Source organism: Drosophila persimilis, unplaced genomic scaffold (assembly GCF_003286085.1).
Source record: "Drosophila persimilis strain 14011-0111.01,24,50 unplaced genomic scaffold, DperRS2 tig00000885-arrow-arrow-pilon, whole genome shotgun sequence".
Taxonomy (NCBI): domain Eukaryota; kingdom Metazoa; phylum Arthropoda; class Insecta; order Diptera; family Drosophilidae; genus Drosophila; species Drosophila persimilis.
Window position 1 is genome coordinate 536,189 of NW_020825367.1, and position 14,414 is coordinate 550,602.

General features: G+C 49.2%; 1 protein-coding gene across 2 annotated transcripts in view; it reads right to left on the reverse strand.

Annotated features, from left to right (window-relative positions):
- LOC6599571 (serine-rich adhesin for platelets) overlaps window positions 1-14,414 on the reverse strand; it is a 139,175-nt gene that overhangs the window by 10,963 nt on the left and 113,798 nt on the right. The window contains exons 7-14 of one of the 2 annotated variants that reach the window (XM_026993751.1): window positions 10,820-11,113; window positions 9,530-10,315; window positions 7,383-8,087; window positions 5,938-6,138; window positions 1,935-2,108; window positions 912-1,860; window positions 388-529; window positions 13-245 (exon numbers count right to left, since the gene is read on the reverse strand). In XM_026993751.1, coding sequence (XP_026849552.1) covers window positions 13-245; window positions 388-529; window positions 912-1,860; window positions 1,935-2,108; window positions 5,938-6,138; window positions 7,383-8,087; window positions 9,530-10,315; window positions 10,820-11,113 — 3,484 coding nt within the window. Of the gene's footprint in view, window positions 1-12; window positions 246-387; window positions 530-911; window positions 1,861-1,934; window positions 2,109-3,069; window positions 3,147-5,937; window positions 6,139-7,382; window positions 8,088-9,529; window positions 10,316-10,819; window positions 11,114-14,414 lie in introns of those variants that run through there. The other variant, XM_026993752.1, reaches the window with a different exon arrangement.

Here is a 14,414-nt window from a genome sequence, read left to right on the forward strand (position 1 = left end):
TCGTTTCCTCACCTTGACACGACTTGCGTCTCACTTCGAGGGTCTTGCGACGCCTCTCGTACTGCAGCTCCAGGGCTCTCTGGCGGCGGGCGTGGTCGACGCTGCTGCTGATGGTCTCCTGGTTGATGGCCAGCGGCTTCAGCTCGTGCCTCTGCAGCGAGTCCATGCGCGGCGGTGAGAACGAGTCCAGATTGTTGGCCGCCGACAAAGAACTGCAGCCATCCGACTGCGAGTCGATGAAATTGCTATGGGAATGGATCATCATCAGATGGGATTATTTATGGGATCCGTTGAGCCGTTTATAAATAGTTTTCTTGGCAAGCTTTCAAAGGTCACCTCTCATGCTCTCATCATATATCATCGTCATGATCATCTCTGTGTACTCACCGATAGTCGTCGCCGAATTCCAAGAGACGACGAGCCGCATCCGAATCAAAGCCCTCGGAATAGTTCTCCGAGTTGTATTTCTCTTGATAGTTGTCCCAGGCGGTCTCCGAGATGCTGCTGTGATGATCTTCGGTGCTGAGTTCTGTTCGGGTGAGGAACGATATGGTAATTGTAATAATTGGGTACGCTACGTTTCGGCGAGATGTGATAGAGGACATAAATCGCGGATGTGACAGATGTGATGGATGGATAGAAAAGGTGGATGGAACAGAGAGCGGTGGGGTGAATAGATGTACAATGAAAGCCCTGTAGCTCTCGCTGTACATCCGAGATATCGGATATCTTTGGGAATGGAATGTTTTCATTTCTATTTGGGCGTGGGGTGCATTGGCTGTACCTTTGGGCCTGGTCTTTACCGGCTTGGGTGCTTGTGTTAGAGAGAACAAAGATTGACAGATAGATAAAAGTGTGAACCTATTTCCTTCCTTCCCAAACGGAGGAACTGTTCCGTAGTCTGTTCTTACCTGCTTGCTGTTCATCCTCGTTCATGTAGTTGGACAGGGCTGCCAGTGCTCCGAGCCTCGTGTCGGTGGCCATTAGGCCAGCGGTGGTGAAGGAGCCCACGCGGAACTTCGGCAACATCAGATGTGACTCCGGGTCGCCTTCAGCCAGCAGAGTGGCCTCTGCTCTGGGACTCCCTGGAGCTCCCTTCTGGATGCTCAACAAAGCATTTGTGAACTCCTGCAGCTGCTGCGAGGACATGGACTCGCAGGACTTCATGAGGGTCTGGGTGAGATCCCCTCCTCCGGCCTCCGAGCCGGAGTCCGACTTCCTGCCTGCGGAGGCAGCCGAGATGCGCTTCTTGCGCGCCTTTCGGCGCCTCAAGGAGCCCTTGCTGTCGCTCTTGCGGGCCGCATTGCTGCCGGTGCCCGAAGAGGAGGCTGCACGTGGCCGGGGGCCCGGGGAGAGCGAATCCAAGGCGCTCTCGCTGATCGAGTGGCTGGCCAGGCCCGGCGGGGAGTTCTGTCCCACCGCGACGATCGCTGTCGTCAGCTGGTGCCCGGCGGCGTCTGTCGTCAGCTGCGAAAGGCAGGACACAGACCAGGGGCGCTCCGACTTGCGGCGTGCCTGCGGACGCTTCACAATCTTGACGTTCAGGCTCTGGTTGCTGCTGCCGAAGCCCAGGGGTGTGACGGGCTGGCCAATGGGCTCTGCAGAGCCCCCGATCCTCTCCGTGGAGTTGCCGTACGAATTGGTGCTCGTCTGCATGCAGGTGGCTATGGAATCGGTGAAGCCCTCGGAGGTGTCCGATCCCCCGCCATTGAGGGCGACTCCCCCTGGCTGGGGCACGGAGTCCGTTTCGGATGCCTCGCCCGAGGCCTCGCAGTCATCGGGCTTGCATCCAGGCAGTAGTTCATGGGTGTGGCTGCGCGTCAGCAGCTGTGGTGTGGATGGTTGGTGCTCCAGCCACTCCTGGAAGGCGCAAAAGAGAGGGTTTACACATTAGATTCGGCTTGAGGACCATGGAGGCTCCACCGGGAACTCACCTCCACGCGCTGCTTGATTGGCGGCGGCATGTGGACCTCTCGTTTCTTGACCGTCGACGAGATTTTGATGATGGAATGTTTCTGCTTCGTTGGCGTCTTCAGAGCGGCCTCTTGAGCGTCGCGCACCAGATGCTCGGCTTCCAGCACAAGCTGCTTGATTGAATCATGCGAGACCTAAAGAGCGACACGGAGTTGTAGAGTTATAGTTATAGAGCTGGTAAAATCGGGTTTTCAGAGTTTTTCAGGGCTGTGGAGCGAGAGAGTGTGCTTCTAGAGGTCGGAAATTAACGACCGTGGCAAATCGCAGAGTCTTTGCCGCTTTGCCTGTTGATTCACTGAAGTCTTGAGGCTGACTAATATCGGAAAATGTAAGTATAGCGATGGCCCGACAGAGGGAGAGTGAATGAGTGTAAGAAAGAGGAAGTGTGGAAGTGCAGTGGAAGCGAGAGAGAGAGAGAGTGCACAGGCTAGAGAGGGAGAGGCAGAGCCTACGCCTTATCAGGGTGGGAGGCATTCTCTTATCGTGCAAAACCATTCACTCATTCTCCCTTATCGCAGTTTGTCACCCATTTATAGTGCACTTCAACGTCATTACTGTGGAGTGGCTTTCAATGGAGAGTGGAGCGGGTAGAGTGGAGTAGGGGGAGTCCCAAGTGGAGACTTGAATTCGCAATTTATACAGACACTTCTTATCTCCCTCTAGTTCTGTTTATTCCTATGGCCGCCTCGTTTTTTCTCTGTTTTTGTGGGTGGCTCACTCATCAATCAAGTGAGTGGGTCGTGGGCTCCGTTCTCATTCCTTTCCAGGAAAAGAAATGTCTTTTGTATGGCATTTGCATTGAGAAATGTGTGCGTGGGAAAGGCAGAAGCACAATAGAAGGCAGGAAAATAAATGTTCAAGTGGAGAAATAGGGGACAAATATCAAGGATTACTTTTGAATAGTAATGGTGCACAATTCTATCCTCAAGATGGTCTCTAGCTTTAGCTCCCTTCCCCCATTTCCGCTTTATACAAGTACTGTATCGTTCCTTATGGGGAAATCATTCGTTCGGGAACCCCCCATAAAGTAAACCAAACGATAATTTGATTGAATCAGAGCTCGGTTGTGCTCGACTTTCCTCGTACTTTGCTTACCAAAATCGGAATTCGAAACATGTACCCACTCGTAGTACTCGTAGTTCTCCCAGTAGGTTTTCCGAATAGAAATCCAATCAACCATGGCTAATTGTTCCATTTGGCTTACGAAAATGTTGTAGTTTTTCACTTTGGTTTTTTTTTGCTTGGGGCAATTGAACAATTTCAAGGTTTGAGTGCCCCCAAAACAGATGTTGAGGGCTCTGTTTTTTGTGTGTTTCTGTTTATATGTTTGTATCTGTATCTCTATCTGATGTATCTTTATCACTCACTCACTCACTGAAGTTGAAACACTGTCTACACTTGGGCTTACTGTTGATCTTGGGCTTAATTTAATTAACAACTTCCTGCGGCAACGAGCGGCACGCGAAAGAGCGCTGATGCCCGCCGATCGAAGGAGGCAAGTTTGGCAGCGACTGGCCACTGGCCACTGGCCACTGGCCACTGAGTGGAGCTCTGTGGCAAACGGAAACAATTTTCTAATGCGAATGCGCGAATGCCCCGCTAGTGAAAACGCCGTCGTTTACGGTTCACAGTTACTCGGCGCTGGCGGGGAGGAAAAGCGACGCGGCGATTGGGCGTCTGCGATAAATAATTAAAGGCAATTATTAATGCGAGTCTGTGGCATGAATGCCACCAATTAAGGCCCAAAACTGGAAAGCATGGCAGCATCTATGTATCTCTGGTACTCTGGTACTGCAGGGTACTCCTGGCAGTGCGGTATCGCTGGCTCCTCGGTGGAGCCTTGACAGTTGTCGACTGGTCGGTGGATCGCTGGATCGCTGGATCGCTTTACGCACAGACGCACAGCACAGCACAGCACTCTTTCTCTGTTTCTTTTTGGCAAATCTAATCGCGTTAATTATTTGAAATCGAGGCCAGGCCACTCTGAATTATTTACAGTTGCACAAGCACTGGGGTTATCTAGCGGGAGTGGATTTTCGCTCGTTTTTGTTTTGTTTTAATGCACACTACACTTTTTCTACTGTGTTTTTTTATTGCTTTCCATTGTTGGTTTTTGTTTAGCAATTGTTTGTTGTTTGGTTGGTTTTCATCTGCGACTACGACTGCGACTACGACTACGACTACGAATAGTATCTGGATCTGGGAGAGTCGTCCGCTAACCGTTTCGTCTGCCGTCCGTTGGCTCCAACGTTGCGAATCGCACTGACGCGAGCGGGCGAGCGAGCGAGAGAGAGGCTATTGCTCTGCCTTGTGGCTGTGGAATGGGGGAGGGCGGGACAGACGGACGGGCTACTGCACTCACACTCCGACACTCCAGCCCCAGCCCCAGCCCCAGCCCCAGCCCCAGCACCGGCCCCAACACCGGCCCATGCGCCATGTTCAGGCACAGTTAAAACGAATTAAAATAAACTGTCGAACCGAAATGCGTTTGATAATAGCCCCGAGAGGGTGTGAGTGGGGCAGCCGGGGGCAGTGGGGGCGGGTGTGCAACGGGGGAACAAGCGACAGCTAGATAAGATAATGGCAGCGCAAAAAATCAATGTGAAATCGGTTAAATCTTTGAGAGAGCAACTGCCATTAAGAGTGACACGAGCGGAGGAGCCTTTGGGCGCTCTCCTTCAACTATCCCTAGTATCTCCCACTCTCCCTCTCTCCCCCTCTCCCGCGACAGTAAAAACGTTTATATCTCTCTACAATAATCGCTCATTGTCTATTATATCTCTTTTCATTTCTTTTTATTTCTGTATGTTTTGATTTTTTATTTGCCGAAAAACACAAATCATTTGTGTCCATCGATAAGATAATTGAATTTTTAGCGCTTGATTTCCAACGTCATTGCTCTGCCGCATGGCCTTTCCTTATCTGGGAGATCTCTTTTGGGAGAAGGTGACTTGATATATGTATTACGCGTGGTTTCCACTGGAGTTCAGGTTCATGTTCAGGTTCAGGTTTTGGGTTTTGGGTTTTCGATTTCGGTTGAAATTTGTCAAAATTAATCAAAGCTGCACAAAATTTCACTCTCAATAAATCAACGACGCACTGCACTGCACTGCACTGCGTAGACACATGCGTAGCAGTCGTGCGGCGTGCTCCGTGCCCCGTGCCCCCTTCCTGCCACACTGAGTGCCCTCCGGCTGGAGCGTAGAGAAAATTGCGTGCATCGGCGGGCGACAAATGCAAATGCAAATGCCCAAGCCTATGCGCAACATGTTGTGGTTGGGGTTCGGAATGGAAAGTGAGAGTAGTGTCCAGTGTCCAGTGTCAAACACGTTGGACGACAGACATTGATGGGCAGCAAGCGGCAGCGACAAATGATCGATGGAAGGCAGGCGGGGGACTACCAAGAGAGGGAGGGATAGAGATACAGAGAGACAGACACCCACACTCTGCTGTGCTCCACTGAGCCATAGATCGCATTACCCCAAAAGATGCGATGCGATGCGATGATCGCTTACACTCCATTAAATGGCAAGCAAGTTGTCAGCGCCTGCCAGGGACATGCTCGTGCATGTTTTACCAGCGAATTTACACGAAAAATGTTGACCACAAAAGGAGATTAGAGAAATTTGAGACTCGAACGCACACACACACACACACACACACACACACACCGGGCTATAGCGGACCACCAGCATCGAAGAGTCCATTCGATAGGCCAATGATCGATGGAGCGACGGATCGATCGGACTCCAAGGGAAACCGAAACTGAAACCGAAACTAAGAAGCCGCCTGGGAGATCAAAAGTAGAAATTATATTAGATCCCATCTGGAGAGCACTCCAGCCCCCCACCCCCCAAGCCATAGAGAAAGCCATAAAGCCTCTTAGAGTCCAAGAGTCCAAGAAAAGGAAGCTCCACTTCCTTCCTCTTTGCTAGAGAGAGAGAGAGAGAGAGAGATACTCACTTTGACTGGAGAGGAGAGCATCATGGAGGCCGACATGGTGGCATTGCTGCTGCTGGCCTGCGACTTTGATGATTTCGCAGACTTTGCTGGGGATCGTGGAGGCAAATGCCGATTGCCATTGGTGCCACTCGCTGTTGCTCCCGCTGCTGCCTCGCTGGGCCACACGCTGATGTTGCAAATGTCCGCACGGCTATAGAAATGCTGCTGGTGGCAGAGAGAGAGGAGAGAGCAGTGAGGAAAATGTAATGTTAAATCATGACTCTATCCAAAAGATTGACAGTTTCCTCGCGAATTTCCCTAGTATAAATCCCTGTCTACCCGTACCCGTACTCGTAGCCGTACCCGTACTGTCCCTTTCAATTGTTTCGTTTCGTTTCATTTGGTTTGAATGAAGAAATAAATCACACGTTTCCCAAGTAATTTTGTACGAGAGTACGCGAGTACTTTCCCATTTTTGACGTGCTCAACTCAATTTCAATTTCCCGAGCCTCCGAAATGAACGTTTTTCCTGGACCACGACATGGCATGTCGGTAGTCATCGATCGAAGGCAGGTCGGTCTCCCAATCTCCCAGTCGTTCCTCGTTCCCATTTCGAATGGCAGGAGTCGGTGCATGATTCGCTTTCATTAACCCAACTGCTTAATCATTCGCCGGGGTTTACCATTTATTGAAAATGCTATACATACGATACGACCCCTTTTGTAAGAGCTTCACTCAAAAGCCTCCTTCCTCGCCCTCCATGCATTCTGCAAACAAAACCAAAACTCTTTTATTGACACAAGTCACAGGCACAGGCACGGACACGGACACAGACACAGACTCCGACACAGAGGCACAGACCCAAAGCCAGAGACAGACATGGCCAAAAGAGAGACAGTCAGACAGACAGACAGACACTTGACTGACTGTGGGAACCGGCTCTGGTCTCTAGGATCGAATTCGATTTGTATTGGTCTATAAATGGCAGCCAGAGATCGCTGGACAGTGGGAGATTAAACAGGGAGCCATGGAGGGTTCTCCCAGAATTGAGCAAAAAAGGGTTCACGGAACACTTTGAATAGAAGATGATTCCTGTTCTCTAAACAGATCTGTTTGTACTTCTCGTAATAAGGTGCCAATGGCTGATATTTTCCTTTCTCTCAGATCCCTAGTGTCACACCATACACAAGAACTTATTCCCCAAGATAATTATTCATTAGATTCTCTCCTACTTGGAGTTCTAGTTGGTTCCATGCTTCACTGGTCATAAATATACTTCAAGCAGAGCTCTCTCTCTCTCGTTTAGCTTCGCTTCCACTCTCATAGATCCATCATTAATGGCTGATTTCCTTGCTTTCTATTCCTTGTTCTACCCCCTAGAAGAGTCCTATCATACAGACCTCTGATGAACGATCTTTCAACCCAATTCCATAAAGTATTGTGGTATATCTCTTCGTATCACTCACCTGCTGGGCAGATTTGGTGGCATTTCCATTTGCCATATCAGCGGTTGTCTCATCAACGCCCCCCATTTTCCGATGGTGCTCCACCTCTGCTCCTCGGGATCCATCTCCATCTGCATCTGCGCCATCGTGTGTTGTCCCCTCCTCGTTGTTGTTGTTGGCTGAATCCAAGTGTTTGTGGCTGTAGCAATTGTTGTTGCTAATGATGTGTCTGTCGCTGGATTGGAACTCCATCTGCATCTGCAACTTCTGCTGCTGCTGCTGCTGCTGATGCTGCATGACCAGGTCCATGGGGCGCTGCATCTGAGTGACTCGCGAGGTGGCCGAGGTCTCTGTGTGTCTGCCGTTCGAGTTGGACGAGGAGCAGGCGCTGCTGCTGTCGTAGTTGCTGCTTGTTGCCGCTGTTGTTGTGGCAACAACTGTGGCAGATGCTGCTGTTGCTGCTGATGTTGTTGATGCCGCTGTGGTTGTCGTAGAAACCAAAGCCTCCTTGTTCTCCTTATCAGAGTCGTCGCTGGGCAATGCTTTTCCCCCCGAAGAAGTTGTTGAAGAAACGGCCGTCGACTGCAGACCATCCGCAATCGTTGTGCCAGTGGCTTCCAAAGCTGTTCCAGTGGCCGCAGTGGCAGTGCCAGTGGCAGTGGCAGTTGCAGTGTAGTGCCAACCCTCGTCGTCGTCATCCGATGAGGCATCAGCCGATTTCAGTATCTATATATTTGTGTGCAACATCCAGAGAGAGAGAGAGAGAGAGGGAGAGGAGCCGTGTGGCAAAGGGAAACGGAATGAAACATTAAAATCAGTGGAAAACCAAAAGAAAAACCCAACAGATGAAGATGAAGTGGTAGAAAATGAAGTTTAATTAGCGTTACTTGCGCAAAATGGCAAATTGTACGAGAGACAGAGGCAGAGGCACAGGCACACTTGCAACTGGCAACTTGCAACTTGCAACGTGCTGCTGCACATGAGCTTTGAATCAGCATCTCGCCGCAAAGACATGTAGAGGACTTGGGGCAACGCCTCTTCTCCATCTCCGTCTCTCGGTGACTTTGTCTTTGCTGGCAATTTATTTCCATTTGGGATGGTGACGACCCCAGAAGTCAGTCTGTTGTTGGCTGTGGGGGCTGGTGTGGGGGACAATGTGGGAGATAGATGGAGGAAAGGACTGTGGACAGAAGTCACAGAACAGACAGATGAACAAACAAATTACGCCTGAACGCTGAAGATTGTGGAGAGAAGGAGAGTAGGAGAGTGGGAGAGAGATATCCCGAAGTTGGAACAGACCTTAAGCGCTAGATCTCATCTTCAAAAAGATTTCCGACTTGTTTTTAGAACTGAAACTCGAGTTTGTTCGTGATCATGAGAGATCTTTTGGGGAGTTTCGAAGAGAACAATCGGAAATGAAATCATCTGTCTTTCAGTTTAAGGCTTTCCAAAGGCCCTTTCTTTGAAGAATGAAAAGAACTTGGATATTGAAATCAAGGGTATCATAGCTTTCATATATGTACGAGTATTTTATGCTTCCGCAAGAAAGATCTTCAAGCTTCCTAATGAAGATGGTTCTTAGCGGTGCCAGAACCATCTATGGACTGAACAGGTCTTCTAAAAGCCATCGCTCTCAATTCCATAATAAATAATAGATTTTTGTTTCTCTTTTCTAAAAGAAACACATGGCTCTTATTTTTTTTTTTTTTTTTTTTTGTTAAGTAAACTTTTTTTTTTTATTGGTTAGATGATTAATGGTTCGAGCGATGTTGGTTTTAGTTGAAAATGAAGACTACCGTAAGATGGAACATCAATATATCAAGAGAATTTAGTTAGGCATGCCAAAAATACATCAAAAGTTCGTATAGTATATAGAAGTTAGTTGGATAGATCGTTCTGTTTAGTTACTTATGGTACAGGGAGGCATGCTAATTAGTGGGCTACAGCCTGTGGAGGACGAGGGACGATGGGGTGGACACTCCACTCCATGGATGTGGATGTGGATGTGGATGGAGACAGACGTGACGGAACACCTTTGCCTGTGATGATGATCAGATGATGACCCGTAACCGACACACACACGCAAGAAAAAGAAAAAAACTAAGCTCGAAGACTGACACCCAGAGAGAGAGAGAGAAGAGACCCAGAGATTGTGGGGTTTCACTTACGTCGCCTCCAACTCCAACGCCAACTCCGACGCCAACTCCAACTCCAATCTGGGGATCATCTTCGCTGGGCAGATCGCTGCATTCCGCTGCCGCCGACTGCTCGTTGTCCGTGTCCAAATGCTTGAAGTAGAAGATGGCGCAGTTCTTCGACTTGCGGTTCGACCTATTGAACTTTGATGTGTCATTATGCCGATGGGTCGTCTTCCGCAGACCCAGCGGCGATTTGTTCAGCTCGTTCAGGCCATGTCCATGGCCCATGGCGTGCCCGTGACTGTGCCCAAGCCCGTGCCCGTGCCCGTGCCCGTGCCCGTGACTGGTGTTGCCGTGCGAATTGGGCGTGATCACGGCCACGGCAATGCTCTTGCCCCCAGCCGACTTGCTGTTGCCGCCACTCGATATCTGTATGGGCAGCATTTTGTTGCCCAAACTGTGACGCTGCTGCAGCATGGCCGAGTGGCTGCTGCTGCTGCTAATGCCGTTCCCGTGCCCGTTCCCGTTCTGCGACATTTCCACGATCTGTGTGGCAATCAAGGGTGGCGCCCGGCGGCTGTTGCATAGGCCCACGCCGCGGCGGCTCAGCTGTTGCACCTGCTCGAGGTCGCTGCTCTCGGAGTCTGCCTCAAAGTCGGTCAATGTGGCTGCCCCCTTGGTGTGGGCGGTGTGGGGATGGTTGAGGGGATGCGGATGCCGGCGTTTTCCAATCAAAAAATCCACCACATCGGCTCCCAAATTTGCGTCTTCTTCGTCGTCTTCCTCCTCTAGCTCCTCGTCGGCCTCATCGCCGGGCTACAGACAACAACAAGAGAGCGATAGGTGGGGGAGGTTGTTAGAATCAGAGGGGCAGATGCAACACACAAGGAGGGGAGGGATATGGTATATGGGATATGGCAGAGCTCTGCCTCTAGAGTGCTGCCAACTTGGATTCGTTTTTGTTTTTGTTTTCCTTTGGTTTGGAAAGATCAGAAAGATCTTCTCAGATCATTTGTTAAGTATTCTTTGCTGCCTTTTTTGGTGGCGGATAACTGTCCGCCGTTTTTGGGTTCGGGGATCGGGTTTTGGGGTTCTGGGGCTTTGGGCTTTTGGGCTTTTGGGTTAGGTTCATGGCATTCGAAGTAACAAAAGTTGACAATACTGTAGAAGGAGGAGGCATGCAACAACTACTCGTACGAGTACTCGTACTCGTACGTACAACAAGAAACACAAACAACTACATGCATTCAGCATACAGCATAACGATATGCAAATCCTCGAGGAGGAGGAGGGAGGAGGGGTCCGGGGGACATCGCTTACCTTTTGGGATGCAAGACAATCGCGTGGCTGATCCTGAGAGATGTGCGACGACTGTACGACGATTTCCGTGGCCGCAACCACGTGGCACCGCTGCAGTATCAGCTCCGGCAGGGAGTTCTCCAGAAACTCACTCTCCAGGTCCTGGTCCTGTTCGTGCTCCAAGTCTAGATCGGAATTGACCTCGTTCAGATCGTCTTCGGTGGCGGCATCGCCCTCGCCCTCGTAGCCAAATGAATCGTCTTCGGTGTCGTCCTCGTCCACGTCCTCGTCGTCGTCGTCGTCGTCCAAACCATTCTGCAACAAAGTATCAAGATAATGAAGGGGTTTTCCTTAGATTGTTGAGTGGGCTTAAAGGCTTAAAGGCTAAAGCAGTCCAATAAAGTTGTATGCACAAATATGAAGTTTCGCCACTTTTAATTGGCCAAAAACTCTCCACTCCACACTCTACACTCCACACTCTACACTCTGATCTGATCTTCATCTTTCATCTTTCTCTGGGAAACTGGGAAAAGACTCTACGGGTGCTGGACAGTCGTCTCCTTCCCACAGGTTTGAGCTGTTTGGCGCTGTTTTCCTGTTTTCCATCACGTAACCATTCGCTGACTGAGCTTCCTCTTCCATATGTTGACTAAAATTATAATTGCTTTCAATTGTCGACACACGAAAGAGTCTTGGACTTGGACTGGGGATTTCGGATTGGATCAGCGGGTGGACAGGACAGGCCAGGCCACCAAACACTTGGTGCTGTCTCCTGTCTGCTGTCTGCTGTCTGCCTCCAGACAGATGGTGGGATAAGCAGGCGGACAACAGGCGGCAAATGTGTTATAGATACTCTTTCTAGAGTTGTATTTCCTTGGTGGATCCATTGGGAGTGCGTTAAATCTTTAAAAGTCAAGATATAACCACTTTCTAGCGACGTCCAGCAGCGCCCATCGGTCGGTTGCCTGGGATAGAGCATTCCGTGGGCATTCGTTATCCCTCTTTCGCTGTTTCGCTTTTCTTTTTATGTACACACCCACTCGTGATGTGGCACCAAGAGATGGAGACGTCTGAAGAGGCCTTGATGGTAAATATTTGAAAAATGCTTGTGTTTCTTTCGCTTTTTACAAGAGAAATAGTCTGCCAACCCCCCAATCCCCCCCCGTCCGCTAACCTCGAATGACCTTGCTCTATCCGCATTAGCATTACCTCATGGCACAGCATTCGCATCGCCATCTCCATCGCCATCGCCATCGCCATCGCCATGTTACACACTGTAAAACCACTGGTCTCAACACTCTATTAAAATTTAAATACGAAATTCCACAATTAACCCCAGCAAAGACCTCCCCGTAACCCTCCCCAGCCTCCTCCTCCTCCGATCTAGCCCCCTCGAAAATGATCTGTGCAATCAGCTGTGGAATGGTATGGCCTGGTACTGGTACTGGGACTGGGGACTGGGGACTGGGGAATGGCTTTTATAGCCATCAGATGGTCTTTTGGCCAAACAATTTAATGTTTTTACTTTTTTGGATTTGCGTAATTTTGGTGTAGCTTTTCGGGGTGGGAAATGTTTCTGAGAAATGTTTCACTTGAAGAAGGCTGTTTCGTCGAAGGTCAGCCATCAGGCAACACAGACAGACACACACACAGACAGATTATGTACCTAATTGTCCAGATGATTTATGGCCAATTGCTGCTGCTCCTCCTGCTCCTCCTTCCCCACTTTGTGCTGTGGCGCCTCTTCGTTTGCTTTTTGTTTGTTTTTGTTTATGGGCAAAAGGCAACAACCGTTTAGTGCCAACAAAAGAGGTGAAATGTAGACCAAATAAACAAAGATCCCCCTTTGGAGAATGATGAAGATGGGATAAACAATGGACTACGCGAAAAACAATCTATGGATTAATCGGTAAACTCAATCTGTTAAAGGGCCTAGAAGTCGCCCATAAAAAAGATAGAAAAACTATGGAATCTTGGGAATCTTTTTGTGTATCTTTTGACGGGATAAGCCTGGCGGAAAGTGGGGGATTCCCTCAGACATTGAATGCAGATTCCCGAATCGATGGCACCCCTTAAAGAAACATCTTTCTTGATCTCAAGCTCAAGATCTTTCCATCAACAACTAATGGTATCCCCGACCAATCGAATATCTAATCGGTAATCGAATATCTTCGCCCCCACCCCCGTTTTGATCATCAACTTGTTGCTGGACTTTCTCTAAATTATCATATCACCCGCATTTGTGTGATGCAATCTTTGATCTCCCGAAACATCTCTAATTTGTTTCTCTCTCTCTCTCTCTCTCTGTCACGCTTTCATCTCAATCGAAATCTACATCCAATTTGGTACAACTTCAATCTCAATCTCAATAAAGTACAAATTAAGCGGAAAAACTCCGTTGACAAACGGTACACGGATGAGAGCTCAACAAGAGATTAGTTGGGAGACCCTGAAACTCCGAAACGATCGACTACCCACAGTGGTGTTTTGGGTTTACCACAAATTTATGTTCTTTTTATGTAAAGATCAGAGAGGGGAGCAGAACGAGAGTGGCGGGGGCACGAATGGAGTAGAACTCGCATCTCTAGGAGGCAGGGAGGCTGGGAGGCTGGAAGGGAGGGGCCTCAACCTCGAGAAGATCATCAAAAGATGAAGGTAACGCCTTCCACTTCCATTTCCATTTCGGTTGAAGAGGGTTCCCACTCCGTCTCTCTCTCTCTCTCTCTCTCTCTCTTCCTCCTTTGCTGGATTCTGCTTTTAGTTGGAAATTAAGTTCAGGGGAACTCCTCCTCACTCTCTATAACGTACGGAGGCTAGACCCCAAGGCACGTCCCTCGTGTGCCCCTGTGAACGTGTCGTCGCAGTCGTTCCACGGGGCCATCGCTTAGCACCTCATTTGGGGGCCTCGAAAGGTGGTTTCTCTCCTGGAACTCTGTCATTCAGAGGTTGCCCGGAGATCTGGATCTCTATCGCTCTCGAGACACGCAATTTCTGTTGCTCTGTCACAATTTTCATTTCATTGCCAGCGAGCGAGCGAGCGAGCGATAAACCAGAGCGATAACAATCGATACGTTTTGTGGTGCTGGGGAGGGGGGCGGTGGAAAAACTGTGGGAAAATCCACAACAATTGCTACTGTTTTTTCTGTGTTTCTCCTCATTGTGTACCGTGTGCTACCATTTTCATTTCCATTTCCATTTCATATGGAAATTATGCATTTCTCACACACGCCAGCGATTAATTATCGCTAAACGGCTTCGTGTCATCGATTGGTCGCAGGTACAGTCTTCATTAGCATACGACTCTATAATTATCATGCCATAAAAACGTGAGTTGCATTCGCTGCATATGCATTTATTTTCCATTTATGGGGGATACTAAAAATTAATGTTTTGTTACTAAATGAAGCCTCTTTCGGGGTCCGAGGAGATGGAGATATCATGGATACCCGCACTATTCCATCGGCATCTCTGCTCTTCCTGCAAGCATTCATAATTTCCCCCAACAATTACTTAATTCGCCAGCAAACATTCAATGAATTTTGACAGCAAAAAAGACTCCACAAAACTCTCCGATGGCGCGACAAAAATTGCAGACACCAGCAACACAGAGGAGCGT